Raw genomic sequence first — 19763 nt, forward strand, 5'->3', positions numbered from 1 at the left:
AGCTTTTGGGCTGGACGTCAAATGTTTATGTAAACAGTAGCAAATAACTGTATGTTCCATTTTGAGAGTATGTATACATGAAGTATTAGTTAAAAATATAACAAGCATACAAAACAAAACACTGGACTTCACATTAGGAGGCTTGAGTTCTTATCAGTTTTTAAATTAGTTGTTTTCTACACTGATGGTACTTTATCAGGAAGAACTACTACCAGTGCTTTTTACAGGATTCTACGCTTTGTTCACTTTCATGCTTAGGTATAAAAAATATAGAGAGAATTTCTCACACTCCTTTTTAAATCAGGGATTTTAAGTCAGAAAAAAGAGGCTGTCAAAAAATTATCGCTGATACTATTTCTTGCATAAAACAGGATGTTGAAGATTTTTTCATTATTTAAACAAATGTATCAACCAAAATCAACAACCTAAAAAACTACAGATATGAAACATCCAAAGTTACAAAGGTTCCATTTGACTGCTGTCACGAGCGCTCCTCCTTACCTGATGGAGAACTTCCAGAGTGACAGGGTAAAAGAGGTTTTCAATAATGATTCGGAGCACAGGGCTCTGCCCAGGCAGGACTGTGCCTTCATTGGTAGGAGCTCCAGGAAGGGCCAGACTTCCCGACTGGACGGCACTGACAGCCTGCAGCGCAGCTTGGACTCTCTATATAACAATCCAAGATGAGTACTTTTGGTTAAAAAGAAGCATTATATAAGAATCAATATTAGCTGATGTAAAGTAATAAGTAATATAGTTAAATAAAAATACACATATCTACTCTCTTCCGGATGCACATATCCTACATTTATAATCAGCTCAGTCAAAAGATTTGCTTTCTTATCACAATGTTTAAATCAAATAATTTAAGAAAAGTGCTTAAATTTACTTGAAGAAATTAAAAAAACACATGGCAAAAAAGATGGAAAATTTGGATATGGTTTTAATTTCCTAATTTTTTTTCCTAAAGATTGGCATCTGAGCTAACATCTGTTGCCAATCTTCTTTTTTTTTCCTTCTTCTTCTCCTCCTGAAAGTCCCCCAGTACATAGTTGTATATTCTAGTTGTGAGCGCCTCTGGTTGTGCTATGTAGGAGGCCACCTCAGCATGGCCTGATGAGCGGTGCCATGTCTGCGCCCCAGATCTGAACCAGCAAAACCCGGGGCCACCAAAGCAGAATACATGAACTTAACCACTGGGCCAAGCCAGTCCCTATTTCCTAATTTTTAAACAACAATAGGAAAAAAGACAATGTGAAAGTAACATTAAAGACCACTTAAAAACCAATCAAGTCTCTTTTCTTTTTCCCTCCCTGAACAATTGCGTTCTAAAGCCTTTGGGTGGCATATGAGAGGTGTCAATATGGAGAAGAGGAGCTTCGGTGGTTCAGAGTCCAGGTGAGAAGGACATCCTGGCATGGAGCATGAGAGCCCGAGGAATGTAAGGAAAGCATCCATGTGGTAGGGCTGTCTGGCTAGCAGAACTGGAGTCCAAACAAGGTAAGGAAGGTATCTACCCACGTGTGGGGGTGGCTCACTGCTGGATATCAGAATCTGAGAAGCATGAGAAGGGTAAGAAAGGCATCCAGAGGAAAGAAGCCTGGCCAGGAGCGTCAGAGCCCAAGGACCGGCAGGAAGGGGTCCACATGGTGTAGGTAGCCAATGTGGTAAAGACAGTCTGAGCAGGGTGAAGAGGTCATCCCTGAGGGCCTGAATGAGGTAAGAAGGTAATTCAACAGAGGGGTAGGTTCGCATGGAACATTAGAGCCCAAACAGCGGAAGGCTGACAAGTTTCTAAATATCATACTCCACTAAAAGCAACCAGGGTGCCCTAAAAAATGTCTAGTTCTAGAGCTGCAGCAAGAAAAGCACAAGATGAGTGTATATCTTTTTTGTTGTTATTGTCGTTGTTTTTACCAGACTTCAAAGAAGTGTTCAAAGAATGACAGGAACATGCCAAAAGGACAAAGAAGACAGGTTGAGGGGGCTCCGCCGGCCAAATATAGGACAATTTGAGAATCAAAATAATGATAACCAATAATAACTCATCAAATAATACAGAAAAAACCTTAAGTCCATACTGATATAAACAGACAGCTGATAAGGAACAGTATACTTGCATTGCCTTAAAGTACCTTCCCCCAAAATACTCTTATTTCCCCCTTTCTAAGTCCTAACTTGACAGTGGAGAAGCCAGGCAAACACCAGCCAAATCAAGTGATTGAGGAGCACATGACCAGTAAAGCAACATACTGAAATTATGTACCACCTGATATGATGCAATGAGGGAAAAAAGGAACGTTACTTCTGTGATGTTCCCGTCAAAGCTACATACACTGAATCTAATAACAAGGAAACATCAGACCAACTCAAATCGAGGGACATCCTAGAAGATTTACTGCCTTTAATTTTCAGAAGTGTCAAGGTCATGAAAGTCAAAGAACTGTTTCAGACTAAAGGAGACTAGGAAGCCGGGACTTTCAAACAGAACATGTGATTCTGAATAATGCTTGTTTTGCTCTAACAAACATTATTGGGACAATTGGCAAAACTTGAATGCGGTCTGAGGACCGGAGGAAGTAATGTATCAATGTTAATTTCCTGATTTTCATCACTGTATTGTGGTTGTGTAGGAGTGTCCTTATTTGTAGAAAATGCACACTAAAAGTACTGAACGATGAAGACAGACCAGATTAACACCTTATTTACAAATGCCTCAAGAAATCAAAAGTTGTTTGTATTGTATCTACAACTCTTTTCTAATTTTGTGACTGTCTCAAAATTTAAAACATTTAAAGGGGCTGGCTCCATGGCTGAGTGGTTAAGTTCGCGCGCTCCGCTGTGGCGGCCCAGGGTTTCACTGGGGACATGGCACTGCTCATCAGGCCACGTTGAGGCGGCGTCCCATATGCCGCAACTGGAAGGACCTGCAACTAAGATATACAACTATGTACCAGGGGGGATTTGGGGAGCTAAAGCAGGAAAAAAAAAAAAAAAGATCGGCCACAGTTGTTAGCTCAGGTGCCAATCTTGAAAAAAAAAAAGGAGGAAAAACTGAAAGGACAAAAGCATGATTAATGATTATTGAATTTAAACACAAGTTTTCATCAATCTTTTGTTCTATACTTATCATTTCTCAAGAATAGTGATAATCAGTAAAATGTGCCACAAAATGAAAGATACCACCACTTTAACGTAGCTTTCATTTTTACATAGTGATTACTTGCAATTTTAAAGATCACACTACTTTGTATGTTATTTTAAATTAACATTTCTTGCGTTTTGTTTTCATGACTTTAATTTTTAGTTTACTATTATACTATCTCTCTAATGTGAGATACGAACAGTTTTCCAACATTTTGCTATAAGTAACACTGAGTCTCTTTCTGAAAATTGGCAATATTTTACTTTCTGTATGCTTAACAGTTGAACAAATTCCACTTTTATACCTATATACAACTCTTTCTTCACACTTTTTAGCAGCATTTTTATGCCACATACAGATTTTTATGCATCAGGCAATACACACACTGTCCAATCTTCAGTTTCCAAGGCATCATCATCTTTGAGAGAAATATATGAATAATTTCCTGAATATTTTATGTCACTGGTTTTCAAAACTATGCTCTTATGGAAGTCAAGTGTGTGGAACAGTGAGCACCCCAATCCCGCTTCAAATATGGCAATTTATCTATTTTACACTGGGCTCCCCAGCAATATTTTATCTGGGAAAAGGGGTTCTACTGCTTTCAAGTTTGAAAACTAATCCAGACTTTCCATTTTGAGCCTAGAGTTACGTGGGGGGGGTCAATCAATCAAAACAGAGCCAAAACTAACACAGGGGTTGGAATTAGCAGAGGACATTAAGGTAGTTAGCATAACTGCAGTGCATGCACACACACAAAGCTAAGTAGAGACATAGAATATAAAAAACAGTGCTGTCCAACAGAATTTTCTGTGATGATGGAACTGCTCACTATCTACACTGTCTAATATATGGCCACCCTGAAATGTGCCTAGTACAAATGAGGAAATTAATATTTTATTTTTTAATTTATTTAAGTGTAGCTAGTGGCTACCATATTGGACATCACAACTCTAGAATGTCTAGGAAAAGACATCATCATAGTGAGGTTCTAAGTAGAATAAAGGTTTCCTTTTCCTCTTAGATTAGGATGACTCAATCTTATCAAAACTAAGCCTGTATGGGGCCGGACCTGTGCCAAGTGGTCAAGTTCCTACGCTCCACTTCAGCGGCCCAGGGTTTTGCTGGTTTGGATCCTGGGCACGGACATGGCACCGCTCGTCAGGCCACGTTGAGGTAGCGTCCCACATCCCACAACTAGAAGGACGTGGAACTAAGATATACAACCGTGTACAGGGGGGGTTTGGGGAGATAAAGCAACGAAAAAAAAAAATATTGGCAACAGTTGTTAGCCCAGGTGCCAATCTTTGGAAACAAAAACAAAAAGAAATGAGAAATGGCTTCTTAATATAAAGAGATATTTTAGATACACAGAAGACGTATATTCTGTGTATCCAATGCTAAAAATTATAAGGCAGCAGAATTCCTATTGTGGGAGATAATTTTTAAATTTTTCAGCAACAAACTCTGAAATGGTTACATTAACTATTAATAAAGGAGATAGTATGATCAGAAAACCAACAAATATTTTATTGAGGTGAGAGAAGGAAATATATTGCATGTAAAATTTAAACATGCCTAATGTGAAGAAGACACATTTAAAATTGAGATATAAACGAATATACAATAAAATGCAGAGATTCTAAGTTTCATTTTGATATTTTTTTAAGGAAAATACTTCCATGGTCATATCTGCAGATTTATAAACTTCCACCCACAAGGTCAAGGAAAATTGTCTATATAATAATGACTGTTATTAATACAACTATTTTTCAAATGCTATACCCACAAAATATGATCTAAAATTTTTAACTATAACTTTAGTTTAAATCAAGGGACAAAAATAATTGATATTCACCTGACCCTCTGGCACGTAAGTTTATAAATTAGAAAAGAAGTTATGGGCATGTTTTGGGATATCTTACTATCCAGAGAAGAAAAGAGAATCAACAGTAATTTATCAGCTTCCCGGGGCTCTCAGAATAAAAAGACATCTGGGACATTTTATATATGCAAACAGGTACCTTCAATTTCGACTTCAGCTTTGGTGTAGGACTTTGAATAAAAGAAAAACTATTATATTTTATCAACCATCAATGCATAAAAATTGCACAAAAGTAACAAAATGGAAAGGGTACAGGGAAGAAATCAAGCTATCTAAGAATAAACTGGGTCATTTGGGCTGACTTTGGTTGCCAAGTAACTGGGATTTCTCACTGTTTCCCTTTAGAATAATGCAATCTTTAAGAGTTTTATTAAATTGTTTATTTCTTCTTCAAGACTTATACTAACATATTTAGGAATCAAACTAATGAGAAAAATGCAGGACTTGAAAGAAAGTTAAAAACACTACTGAAAGACAGAAAACAAAATACAACTTCCTCTTCAAAAGGATCAGCGAGTGATATAAATATATTAATTATCTTCAAATACATCTATAAAATCAACCCAATTCCAATTGTGTTGGGGGAGGTTATCAGAAGAGATTCTAGTATATCTGGAGAAATAAACTAAATATATCAATCAAGCAATTTCGGGAAAGAGAGTAAAGAGGGTCTTAATATATTACCTTCCAATATATTAAGCCATAGGGACAATGAAATAGAAATGGAACAGAATGGAACCCAAAAGGTAGTCCAGATTAGACACAGAGTGCTAACCATGTGTATATATGTGTGTTGTAAGCAGGCACAGCATGTGCATAGAAAACTAGAATACGACAAAGGACAAGTTTCACATGAGTAGATAATAAATGGGTTATTCAAGGGGCCGGCCCCGTGGCCGAGTGGTTAAGTTCTCGCACTGTGCTTCGGTGGCCCAGGGTTTCGCTGGTACGGATCCTGGGCGTGGACATGGCACCGCTCGTCAGGCCATGTTGAGGCAGCATCCCACATGCTACAACTAGAAGGACCCACAACTAAAATATACAACTATGTACTAGGGAGATTTCGGGAGAAAAAGCAAAAAAAAAAAAAAGAAGAAGAAGAAGAAGATGGGCAATAGTTGTTAGCTCAGGTGCCAATCTTTAAATAAATAAAATAAATAAATAAGTGGGTTATTCAAAAGATGACACAGGAGAAACTGATCACTAGGAATAAACATAAGACCAAAGCTCTACCCTCACTCCCCATTCTCAAAATATTCTTAATAAAACAAAGACCTAAACATTAAAATAAAAACAACTGAAACATAAAAAAAGGAAAGAAAACACAGGTAAAACATTTTTTTTAAAATCTTACCATACTAGGTCTTTATGAGCATGGTACCAAAGTCAGAAAGCATAATACGATCTTAAGAGATTGGACTACTGTATAAAAATATCTTAAAAACTGCAGCAGCAGACAAAACTCAGAGAGAGAGAAAGTAGAATGGTGATTGCCAGGGGCTAGAGGGGAGAAGGAAATGGAGAGTTACTGTTTAAGGGGTAGAGGAGTTTCAGTTCGGGAAGATAAACTTCCGGAGATAGGTGGGGGTGACAGGTTGCACGTGTGAATGTACGTAACGCCACTGAACTATACAATTAAAAGTGGATAATGGGGGCCGGCCCCGTGGTCGAGTGGTTGAGTTCGCATGCACCGCTTCGGCGGCCCAGGATTTCGCCAGTTCAGATCCTGGGTGCAGACATGGCACCGCTGATCAGGCCATGCTTCGGCGGCTTCCCACATGCCACAACTAGAAGGACCCACAAATAAAAATACACAACTATGTACCGGGGAGCTTTGGGGAGAAAAAGGAAAAATAAAATCTTAAAAAAAGAAAAGAAGTGGTTAAAATGGTAAATTTCACATTATATATATATTACCACAATTTTAAAAATGGGGAAAAAAACAATAGAAATCACCATAAGTACTTCATAAATTATCAAAGTAAACAGTATGATATAATTTCTCACCAATCATATTAACAAAGACAGACAGAAGAAGTACTTGCTCATCCTTTGTCAGTGGCACCCTAAATTGGCACATAATCTCTACAGAAAGAAATTAGACAACATATGCCAAAATATAAAATACCCATATGCTTGGTCCCAGCAATTTCCTTGCCAGAAATGTAAACCAAATAAGATAATGCTGCAAGTGTGCCAAGATATCTACTATAAAAACAATCCTAAAGTACTATTTGTAAAAGTATAAAACTGGAAACAACCTCAATGTCTATTAACAAGAAACTGGATAAATTATGGCTGTCCCATAGAAGGGAGTATTAAGTAGTCATTTAAAAATTGAGAAGGAGTTCTGTATTTGTTGTCATGAAACAACATCCATGATATATTATAGAGAAAAAATAATAGCTTTCAAAACGTTAGGTTTCCATTGGTGTAAAATCATATAATAGACAATATACCTGAACAGAGAACGGGTACGCACCAAAATATTAGCAAAATGTTAATCAGTTATCTTGGGGTAACTAGATTGTTTTTTGGTTTTTTTCTTTCACTTTTCTGGAACTTTTGAATGTTTTGCCATAAGTATGGATCCTAATTTATAAGGTAATTTTTCATTTTAAAAAGTCTATATTTTAAAATATCTAGGGGGCCGGCCTGGTGGCGCAGCAGTTAAGTTTGCACATTCTGCTTCGGCGGCCTGGGGTTTGCTGGTTCGGATCCCAGGTGTGGACATGGCATGGTTTGGCACGCCATGCTGTGGTAGGCGTCCCACACATCAAGTGGAGGAAGATGGGCATGGATGTTAGCTCAGGGCCAGTCTTCCTCAGCGAAAAGAGGAGGATTGGCAGCCGTTAGCTCAGGGCTAATCTTCCTCAAAAAAAAAAAAAACAACTTTATGTTTCATTTACTGTTAAGTTTGTATATTATATGCCACTAATTTCTCTTAGAACAAGTTAAGGATTATGTGTAGGAAATGTCACTTTTTAAAAATGTAGAAAACTACAATTTAAATCCAGCAGCTTACATTATAATGATTTTCAACACAGAATCAAAGAGCTGGGGGCGTTCTTTTGCCTAGAGCAAGAGTACAGGGGTCAAATATGCTCTTCACATAATAAAAAACCTCTTTCTTAAATTGTACTTGCTTTGTGGATAAATTTTCCTACCCTTAAGAAACTTCAAATTACTATTTTAACTACTTAAAAATCAACCTGGAGAGACATAAAAGATTCAACATGAACTATATCAAAATAAAAACTGGAAAATGAGGTGAGAAATGCTGACATTCTACATTCCTCATTCCACATCGCTAGAAGAGTCAAAAATCATTTAATGAACATATCTATACAAACTATTATTAACTTCTTAAGTCCAGTTACTTAACATTACAATAGAAGAATCACTCAACTTCTTAATGTCTTTGTTATATATCTTGTAAAAAGAAGGGACTGACTTCTAAATACATAAATGTTATATATTCTGTAAAAAGAAAGGATTCACTTCTGAAGTTCCTTTTAGATCTGAGATTTTAAGAAATTTATAACGCAAGTTTTTTCTTTTTTCTCATGGAATCAGTTTCAAGGAAAAACTAAGTATCTGCCATTTCTAACACCATAACTTCAAACATATTTCTAAATGGCACTATTTTCTCATTCTTAAACCTTCAGCTAAGAAACACACAATCTTTACTAACACAGCATCTCAAGATGAAGAAAAATACATGATTTTTTCCCTTCTGAAAAATACAAAATTAATTTTACGTTATTATACCATGCGTTCTTATAACTATTTTTAAAAATGCCTTGAATACTTACAGCTTGATTAGGTAGATTGTCAGTCTTAAGTTCTCTGTGATTGGAATACTGAATAAAAACAGGCTGGCTTCGGAGGTGAGGAGTAACGGGAGTGTAATAATTCACCATAGTAACAGCAGCTTCCTCAGAAGCCATTTCTAAGAAAGCCTGCAATAAACACAAGAAGGTAAAGTGAAAGCTCATGTTTTTGAAAGACAGTTAAGAACCGTTTTGTCATTCTAGCTTGCTCTAAACTCACACATTCTCAACAGAAATAATATTGCCCCCAAGGGGATGAAAAGACTTTTGCTTCAAATTGTATCACTGATGTTAACTGGAAACATTTGAAAAGTTGGGTTCAATACAGGCTTTGGGGATGGGAAATTGCCAACTGATTAAATGATTTTACATAATTTTTTTGTCTTCCTCTTATTTCTGTTTTTTCTAAAATCTACAAATAAGTAAAAAGGCAAAAATAAATGTGTGAATCAACACCGTAAATGGATGCTCTCAGGGATTTAACAGTGCCTTCCTAAAAAGTTCTCAAAGAAAGATGGGGCAGAACGATTTGCTCTCCTTTACCTTTTTATAAAATAGCTATTTATGAATACAGTTAAGTAGACCATTCAAGTGCAAAGCCTCAGATGTTCAAATGAGGGAAATGGGAGAACTTCCCACATGAAGTCAACACTGATTTGAGTCAATCGAGTGATCTTTGTTTGCTATCTGTAATCATTGTACTAATCCTAGATATCTGAGGAATAACACAGGAAGAGCTGAGACGGAGGAAGCTCCTCGGTATCTGTCTTCTTTTCAATACGGCTGCATCTAGCTGTCAGGACTCCTGGAACTTCTGTGACGGAACAGGCTACTTACAGAGCTTTAAGGTAGCAGGTTTTGCCACCCTATCTTAAAGGTTAGTTAGGAAGATAAAATATAGACATATACTAATCATTCTGAGCTCTCAGAACTACCTATAAGAACATCTCAAATTTAAAATGCAGGAAGAACCTCTGATCCAAATCAACACAAATTTCTAGTTAGACAAGTCATTCTTTTTTTTTTTTTACTACAACAGAGCATTTAACTTGCAAGCATATAGTAACCACTTCAAATTACATATAAAACATCTATGATTCATTTATAAAATATTATTGAACACAGGACATTCACTGAACACAAGAAAAGTCAAACTATTTCTTTGTTTATAGTTACTTTACTTGCCAAGTGTTTCCATTTGGCAAATATTCGAGTAACCCTTGACAAATGTTTAAATATGATGCTTAACTGTAGCAATTAAATATCACAGCTGACTCAATTAAATGCTTCAGTTGAGAGGCCAGCCTGGTGGCGTAGTGGTTAGGTTTGTGTGCTCTGCTTCAGTGGCCCGGGTTCGCCAGTTTGGATCCTGGGCCTGGACCCAGCACCGCTTATCAAGCCATGCTGTGACAGGCGTCCCACATATAAAATAGAGGAAGGTGGGTACAGATGTTAGCTCAGGGCCAGTCTTCCTCAATAACTAAAACAAATAAATAAATAAATGCTTTAACTGACTAACAATAGTCTATGAAGTAGTAATGTAAGCCACATGATAGCGGATCAAATACCATTAATTAATTGATCCACAGTAAACAAATGAAACTCTACCATCTTCAAAAGACAAAATAGATTTTGAGTCATTTATACTATCTAAAAGGTATAAATGTCCATGACATGCTTTAAAGCCATTACCCAATTTTATCAGTAATATACATTTTGTAATTTTTCTTAAAAAAAGAGGATGAAAATGATCAAGGTAACAAAAATAGCTATGGCAGTACTTCCTAACTATATGGTGGTTAACCATCTTTTCAACAAATAATTTGTAAACCACATTCTAATAATACTCACTACATGGGGAGAAAGTATATTTCTGTAAACTCCTTGCTAAATGTTAAGAACTCATTCAGGGTGTAGTGGTTAAGTTCAGCGTGCTCTGCTTCAGTGGCCCAGTGGTTCACAGGTTCAGATCCTGGGCATGGACCCAGCCATGCTGTGGTGGTGATCCACATATGAAAGTGGAGGAAGACTGGCACAGATGCTAGCTCAGGGCTAATCTTCCTCAAGCAAAAAAAAGAATAAGATTGGCAACAGATGTTAGCTCAGGGCTAATCTTCCTCAGCAAAAAAAAAAATTTTTTTTAAAGAACTCATTCAATGTCTAACATCAGTCACAAAAAGGAAAAGCTAAACAATGTCTTTGGAATACACAATTCTTGTTGTAAGAAGTTTTCTCTGAAAGGATATATAACCCAAAATTTAACATGTAGAAACAAAATTTTCCACTTGGAGCCTGATAAAGGAATTATTTATGTTTTTCCAAAGTATCCGTCAAAGGGATCAATTTTCAAACTGTGAGGTGGAGAGAAAACCAAAAGTCACTACTCACAAAAAGGCTGGTGAAAATAACCCCTACTCTGCCCTCAACACTCCACCTACAAGTACCACAGGTAAGATTATGCCTTAAAGTGGTTCCAGTGACTCATATAAGAATCTCTTGCTGAAGTGTGTTATTAACAAGATACTTTCTAAACAGAATTTATGATCAAAAGACAAGCAATTAACATTAACAAGTCAATTAGTACTGCAGATAAATAGAAACCCAGAACCAATAGTAGAAATAAAGGAAACTGTCACTTTGCCACCTGCCTCTCACAGCCATTTGACATAACGTACAGGATATGCTACATGAAGCATGATAATGTACATGATACATGGCTAGCCATTAGACATCTCACAGCCATCAGACATGGCCATTCTGGCTCTTTTCAAACCATGCCAATCATATTATTCAATAGTGGTAACTGTGCTCAAATACACAGCAAGTGCATGCACCTCTCCAAAAGATGTGAGATAAATGTGTAAACACAACAAGAGCCAAATACTAAGACATGTTATTTAACTTCTCCAGATCTTAATAACCTTATCTGAACTAAACAGGGATATTAATTAATTTACTAAAGTCAGGTGTTTAAATCAGACATCATCATCCAATCTCTTTTATGCCCAACATTAATCAATCTACTTATTTATAAAGATATACTTATAATGTGTTTCTTAAACTTGTTTACGAAAAGCATAAGAAACATAGTGACTTATCACGATGTACTACAAATTACTAGGGCCTAGATTTGTTGTCCTCTTCTTGTCAGCAATGCTCTGTGTAAAATATTTTTAGGACAATCAAAAACTAGGAAAGAACTAAAGAAAGAATTCATCTCAGTGGAGTCTGAGTCAGAACAAGAAAGTACTGGATTAGTACTGTGACAAGTACTATATTTTTGTCATGGTCACCACAAAAGCAAGTTTCCTTATTCATCTTAAGTTGAAAAACCTATTAACTTCTGAACTAAAGAATCTCTTACAGTCTCTTTCAAATTATTAAAGAAGCTACATACTAATTCTACAACTAAAGGATACTAAACATTTCTACTTAGATTTTGGAAAACTCAAATGTTCTTTAATTTGCCAAATAAGGTATAATTTACATCCTCTCTCTTTCTCTGTGAGGGGCTTATGATCATCATAGGATATTTTCATAAACCATTTTGTAATTAAGAATATAAAATATACTTTTTGTTAAGGAGGAAAAAGACAAGTTAATGAAAACAGAATCTTGTATCCTGTGTCAATCTTTTTGTTTGCTGCTTCCTGTCATACAAAAAAAAAATTCTGTCCTAGAAACGTTATGTAAATAGAAAGAAATTTAGAAAATACAGAAAAATTCAAGGAAAAAAATCATCTTTAACACTAACACCCAGAGATAAGCACTGTGGGTCAACCTTTAAATATTACATACCTGGCTTTTTCCTTTCAACATCAAAAGATTAGTTACTTTGCCAAATGGTAGACCTAATGATATGACCTCTGCTTCGGTGACATCACTGGGAATTTTGCGAAGATGCAGAACCCGGGAAGGCGAACAGGGAGGTCTATCTCCTTTAAATTTCTTGTGGTCATTCCCATTCGCTAAAAAATATAAGATTTTTTTTTTAATTACTGACACTAATTTGGGTTGACAAACTACATTAACCAAATTGCCAAATCTGATCTTCCAAGAATTTTAGGTTTTGAAATTCAGGAAAACTATGGGGCTGATATGGGGAGAAGGGAGGACAGTGGAAAACAAAATCATCCACCTCTCAACTAACGTGTTTTTTTGTTTATCACTGCAGGTATTAAGTTTTTTAAAAATCAAAGTCTGATTTTTAACCTCAAGGAAAAGTACTAGGTAAACGAATTACATGTTTAGAGGTATCAAATACCTCTAAATAGTCAACTATTTGTTGTGGATAGAGAATATTTATAAAGTCTTTAACGTATTTTTAAAGATATTTTTCTAAGTTGTTCTATCATTAAATAAATAATAACAATAACTTTTAGAAAAGACTATAATAGAAATTTTATATTTATCACATTCTATGGGAATTTGGATTTATTTGAGCTGTGTTTATGTAAATACAGTTTATTTCTTACGCATTATTTATTTTCTACTAATTTATTTTTAAGTGTATTTAGAAGATAAATTATGGTTTCCTAGGATAATCTTAACCTTTATTATGTAACAGTAGCTCTTAACATAAGCATCACCTTGAATGGGAATTTTCAGCCCTACCCAGATGTACTGAATCAAAAACTAAGGGTGGATCCAGCAAGCTGTGTTTTTTAGCAAGTCCTCCAGATGATTCTGATGCAACCTGAAGTTTGAGAGCCACTGCTATAAAATAAAGACATCTATTATCCCAGTTCACAGCTAAATTTTATTTAAGTCTATAGTTTTGAACTAATATGTGTAAGGAACACTCAAATTTATGTATATAAGATTCAGAAATTTTTTCTTCCCAGGAATAGCACCATGTAAGACTGAATGAAAATTAGCTGAAAGCCAAAAGTTTCATTCAAAAATTTTTCCTTCTCCCCAAAGCCCCCCAGTACATAGATTTTAGTTGTGGGTCTTTCTAGTTGTGGCATGTGAGACGCCGCCTCAGTGCGGCCTGATGAGCGGTGCTAGGTCCACGCCCAGGATCCGAACCGGTGAAACCCTGGGCCGCTGAAGTGGAGCGCGCGAACTTAACCACTCAGCCACAGGGCCAGCCCCAACAGTACCCTTTTTTTTTTAATACCAAATACCATACTTAGCATTATTAAAAGGAAAATTTCCCAATGGCAAAAATTCTCATTTTTCTAAACACTAGAGGAACTTTACAGTCAGACGTATGTGATCCTAAAGAAATTTCATGAGGACCTCATAAAAATTATATGACAATATTTTGTACCATACCTGTGGCATAAAACTCAACTTGCTTACAGGTGACTAGGCTGATTTAATAAGCAAACCAGCACCTGCTCCCAAATTCTCTTATGTTCGTGAATGCAGGCAGTATCCTACGGAGACCCAAAAGATGTTATTAATTCTTAGATGTCCTTTGAGGTCTGCGCCTGTACAGAGCAAATGCCTGCGCCACACTGAGGAAATTAATAGGCAGTCAGGTATTTACTGGAAATTAATCTGGGAGGCAAGATATTCCTCTCCTCTTTTCTCACCAATCATCATGAAATACTGATTTTTCCCTCCAAAATGACTGATTACATCTTCATCTCCATTCTCAATGTCACTAGCCTCACTTATGACCTTTCCCCTTCTGCACTTCCTTGCTCCAGGTCTCACTCCCCCTCTACCCCTACACTGATCCAACATCATATCAACCTAACCAAAATAGTGTATGATGTCATCATCCTGCTCTAAAAACCCTGACAGGCTTCTAACTACCTAAAATGTCTGCTAGTTTCTAGTTTTCACACTTTTTTCACTTACACTGCCTCATTTGAGTTGACACAAAAATATGAGTTAAATCTTACTAATTTTAACAGATTAAGAGACAGGTTCAGAGATTAAATGATTCACTTTTGTACACAGCTAGCAAGGGAAAAGTTTTATTCAAACTAAAGTTTAAAAGTAATATTTTTTAATCACAAAAATCTCAGTGTCTTACCATCCCTAGAAAAAAATAAGCAACTTGACACTGACACAAATTTTCAAAGTGCATGCAGATTTATGCGGATTATAACAACACTGTCACTAGATTAGAACACCAAACATCAGGTCCTGGGTAGGAGTGAAAGCCAAGCATGGAGTGCCTTTCTGCGCCCTCCGGGTAGGCCTAGAGCTAGCCACCACCACCACCACCTTGTGCTTTCTTATCCAGCACAAGGTGTTCAAGGCTGGAAAAAGATCCTAAGGGCAAAGGCTTTTATCAGTTTACCCAGAATATTCCAAAATGAATGGACGAATATTAAGGTTGTTTCTTTAACAGAGATAGTCATAATCTCTGTGAAACTATGTATGTAGTAGGCTATACAATCTAGGTTTGTCTAAGCATAGTCTATGACGTTGACATAACAATGAAATTGCCTAAGGACAAATATCTCAGAAGGTATCTCTGTTGTTAAGTGACATGTGACTGTATCTATACCAGCTATTTGAGCTTTTGTTGCACTATCAAATAAAGACCTATGGTGACAAACTTTTATCAAGAAATGCTGAAGTACAAATCACTACTTTAGGTTGTTAATTGTTCTGCACTATAAACGTGCCTGAGCTATATGTTAAGAGCATGAAACCAGACATTCCCTTCTGGGCAAGTTATCTGACATAACCCAGCCTCAGAGTCTTCTCCTGTAAAAAGAATATAAGAAAGAGGCTATTTTTAAAATTAAATTAGATAACATATTTAAATATCAGGTGTAATGCCTCATACATAGTGATCAATAATATACATCTAGATTTTCTTAAGGAGGACTGTTTTACCTGGAAATTATATTCATTTTACTTTTTTGGTTTAAAATGATGATTGTATGTGATAGTGACTTTTCTCTCTTGATGTCCTCTTTGCGAAATTAACACAGTGATCAAACTTAATTGAAAATTTTATTACTCTATGATATCTAAAAATCTAAGCACTACTCATCCAGATGACTCAAAAAAGGTTCTATCTAAAGACTTAATAAATATAATAATCTGAAAATGGAAAATGTATATGTTATCATATGGCCATAATTTAATAAAAGTCAACAGGAAACAAAATTCTAATGCACTGAATACATAACTTTGAAGAATTATTCTCTGTATAAAAGGATACACTACAGACTTCCCAAAAGTTTTATTATGAAAATTAGCATTTAAATACTTAGCTTATATAAATCTTGTATTTTATTAAACAATATATTGAAAACCACTGGATGCCTACTACATATTAATCATGTTCCCAAGAGATAAGTAGAAGCTTTTCCAAAGTCATATATTCCCCTCTCAAAACTGGAGGAATCTAGGGCCAGCCCCGTGGTCCAGTGGTTCAGTTTGGCATGCTGCACTTCAGCAGCTCAGGTTTTGTTCCCCAGCATGGAGCTACACCACTTGTCAGTGGTGATGCTGTAGTGGCAGCTCACATACAAAAACGGAAGACTGGCAACAGATGTTAGCTCAGGGCAAATCTTCCTCAGGAAAAAAACAGTAAAAAAACAAAAAACAAAAAACCTAGAGGAATCTTACTGGGAAAACTATCCTAGAAATACGGATCTTTTTAAAAGTCCAACTTTATTAGGGTATACTTTAGATACAATAAAAGCCATCCACATTTGAAACTCAGAATTTGACATCTGACAAATGTATACACCCAAATGACTACAAAAATCAAGATAAAGAACATTTCCATCATCCCTAAATGTTCCCTAGCACCCCTTTGTAGTCAGTCCTGCCTCCAGCTCCTCAACTAATATGGCCAGCATTTGTCACTAACAGTCTTGATTACTATAGTTTCATAGCAGTTTTCAAAATAAAGTACTTATCTGAAGAGAATCCATATCCTAATAATTTTGAATCATCCAAACCATACATATCATGATATCTCTGCATTCCATTTAGGCGTTCTTTAATTTTTATCAGCAATGTTCTGTGGTTTTCAGTGTAATGGTCTTCTTGCACAAACTTTGACGCATTTACCCCTAAGTACTTCATAATTATTAATCAATTTACAAGTAACACTTTTAAATTTTTATGTTCCGGGGCCGGCCCCATGGCTGAGTGGTTAAGTTCATGCGCTCCGCTGTGATGGCCCAGGGTTTCACCAGTTCGAATCATGGGCGAGGACACGGCACTGCTCATCAGGCCACGCTGAGGAGGCATCCCACATGCCACAACTAGACGGACTCACAACTAAAAATACACATCTATGTACCGCGGGGGCTTTGGGGAGAAAAAAGGAAAAATAAAATCTTTAAAAAATTTTTTTAAATAAATAAAAAGTAAGTAATTTTTTATATTCCAACTAATCATTCATAGTATACAAGAAATACAATTGATTTTGGTATACTGACCAACCGTATTCTGCAACCTTGTTAAATTCTCAAGCATTTTCTACATACAGTTTTATTTCTTACTTTCCAATCTTTTCTTATTCTAGGTTTATTGAATTGGCTAGGCCTTCTTGCACAAAGTTCAACAGAAATAATGAGATTGTACACCCTTGCATCATTCGTGGTTTCAGAGAGAAAGCACCGTCCTACACCATTAAGTATAATATTTTTTGTAGTTTCACACCTTTACCAGGTTGAAAAGGTTCCCTTCTATTCCTAGTTGGTTGAGGGCTTTGTTTATTACGCACAGGAATTGAACTTTTTCAAATGCCTTCTCTGGGTATATTAAGATGACCATAAGGTTTTTCTCTTTTGTTCTGCTAATACAGTATATTATATTGATTAATTTTCAAAAGTTAAACCACTTTGTATTCCTGGAATATAGCCTACTTGGTCATGATATATTATCTCCTCTCTCTTCATATGTGTGTGTGTGTATACAGCTGAATCTGATATAATACCTTCCTAAACATTTTTGTGTCCATATTCATGAAGGATATTAATCTGTAGTTTCCTCCTCCTCCCTACTGTGTCAGGGTAATACTAACCTCATAAAATGAACTGGAAAGTGTCTTCTCTTCTTCTATATTATGAAAGAGTTTGTGTAGAATTGGTCTTATTTCTTCCTTAAATGTTTGACAGAATTCACAAATAAAGCCACTGAGCCTGGACTTTTTAATTATCAATTTGATTTTTAAAACAGGTATAGGGCTATTTGGATTTTCTACTTCTTTTGCACCAGTTATGTTGTAATTTGTTTTTCAAGGAATTTGTCTACTTGATCTAAATTGTCAAATTTATTGGCTTAAAATTGTTCATAACATTCGCTTGATATCTGTCTTAGCCTGCTCGGGATACTGTAACAAAATATGACAGATAGGATAGCTTAAACAATAAAAATTTATTCTCACAGCTCTGGAGACTACAAGTCCAACATCAAGGTGCCAGTATGGTCGCTTTCTAGTGAGGGCTCTTTTCTTGGCTTAGAGACAGCCACCTTTTCAAAGTATCCTCACATGACAGGGGTGGAGGGAAAAGTAGTTCTCCATATCTCTTCTTATAAGGACACTAATCCGACTGTGAGGGCCCCACCCAAAAGGCCCCATCTCCAAATATCATCACATTGGGGATTAGGGCTTAAATATATGAATTTGGGGTGTATAAACATTCAGTCCATAAAAATATCTTTTAATGTCTATAAGATCACTCTTGATATTGGTAATTTCTATCTTCTCTTTTCTGCCTACCCAGAAGTTTATTAATTTTATTGGTTTATTAAAAAAAACAGCTATTTGTTTCATTAATTTTTCTCTGCTGTTTGTTTTCTATGTCATTAATTTTTGCTCTCATATTGAATATTTTCTTCTATTTTCTTGAGGTTTAACTTGCTCTGCCTATGCAATGCTTAGAAGTTTAGATAATTCATTTTAGACTTTTTTATTTTCTAATATGAACATTTAAAGCTGTAAATTTCCTTCTAAGAACAATTCTAGCTGAACCCTATGAACTTTAATAAGCTGTGTTTTCATTTTAATTCACTTCAAAATATTTTCTGATCTCCCTTGTGGCTTCTTATTTGATCCATGGGTTAAGTGTTACTCTTTTTCTAATTAATTGGAGAATCATGCTTTTTTGATTTCTAATATAATTCGAATAAAGTGAGAGAACTAACGCTACATAGTTTTACTGCATTTATATTTATTGAGACTTGTTTTAGGATCCAGCATATAGCCTATCTTGAAGACTACTTCATGTGAACTCAAAAAGAATATGTATTCTGCGGCTTTTGGGGAGATTGTTCCACAGGTCATTTAGGTCAAGCTGGTTGATAGTGGGGAAAACTTTGATGTTAAGGGATCTACAAACTTTTTCTTAAAAAGTCACTTAAATACGTTAGACGTTGTGTGTCATACAAGCTTTGTAGCAACTATTCACCTCTGTAGTCATAGTATGAAAGCAGCCACAGGTAATATGTCAACAAGTGAGACTGTGTTCAAACAAAATTTTATGTATGGACACTGATTTGTGAATTTCATCTAAGTTCCACATATCACAAAATATTGTCATCTTTTTCACTATTTAAAAATGTAAAAATCAGTCTTAGTCCATGAGCAATGGGATAGGAGTTTGCCAACCCCTATTCTGTATCCTTATTGATTTTCTATCTACTATGCTGTCAACTACTGAGAGAGAAGTGTTGAAATCTCCAGTCATAATTGTAGATTTGTCTCTTTCTCTGTTTAGTTCTAATAGTTTTCACTTTATGTATTTTGAAGATCTGTAATTAGGTAAATATATATTCAAGATATATATATTTATCAAGAAACATAAATAAATAAAATGAAATATAAAATCATAAATAAATGATGAATAAAATGGAATACAAAAAGATAATCTAAAGAAAGCCAGGAAACAAAGGAAAAAGAACAAAGAATAAACAGGACAAGTAGAAAACAAACAGCAAGATGGTAGACTTAAATCTACCCATG

At 35.7% G+C, this 19763-nt stretch overlaps 1 protein-coding gene across 11 annotated transcripts in view; it reads right to left on the reverse strand.

Moving 5' to 3' along the window:
• The window catches only part of PTBP3 (polypyrimidine tract binding protein 3), a 101588-nt gene that overhangs the window by 33587 nt on the left and 48238 nt on the right, over positions 1–19763 (reverse strand). For 7 of the 11 annotated variants that reach the window (XM_070251355.1, XM_070251357.1, XM_070251358.1 and 4 more), the window contains 2 exons: positions 8846–8992; positions 502–666 (listed from right to left, as the gene is read on the reverse strand). In XM_070251355.1, the coding sequence (XP_070107456.1) occupies positions 502–666; positions 8846–8980 (300 nt within the window). In that variant the 5' untranslated portion in view covers positions 8981–8992. Of the gene's footprint in view, positions 1–501; positions 667–8845; positions 8993–12661; positions 12832–19763 lie in introns of all 11 variants that reach the window. The other 4 variants (XM_070251352.1, XM_023628666.2, XM_023628665.2 and 1 more) reach the window with 1 other exon arrangement.

This window comes from Equus caballus, chromosome 25, assembly GCF_041296265.1.
Source record: "Equus caballus isolate H_3958 breed thoroughbred chromosome 25, TB-T2T, whole genome shotgun sequence".
NCBI classification, from domain to species: Eukaryota; Metazoa; Chordata; class Mammalia; order Perissodactyla; family Equidae; genus Equus; species Equus caballus.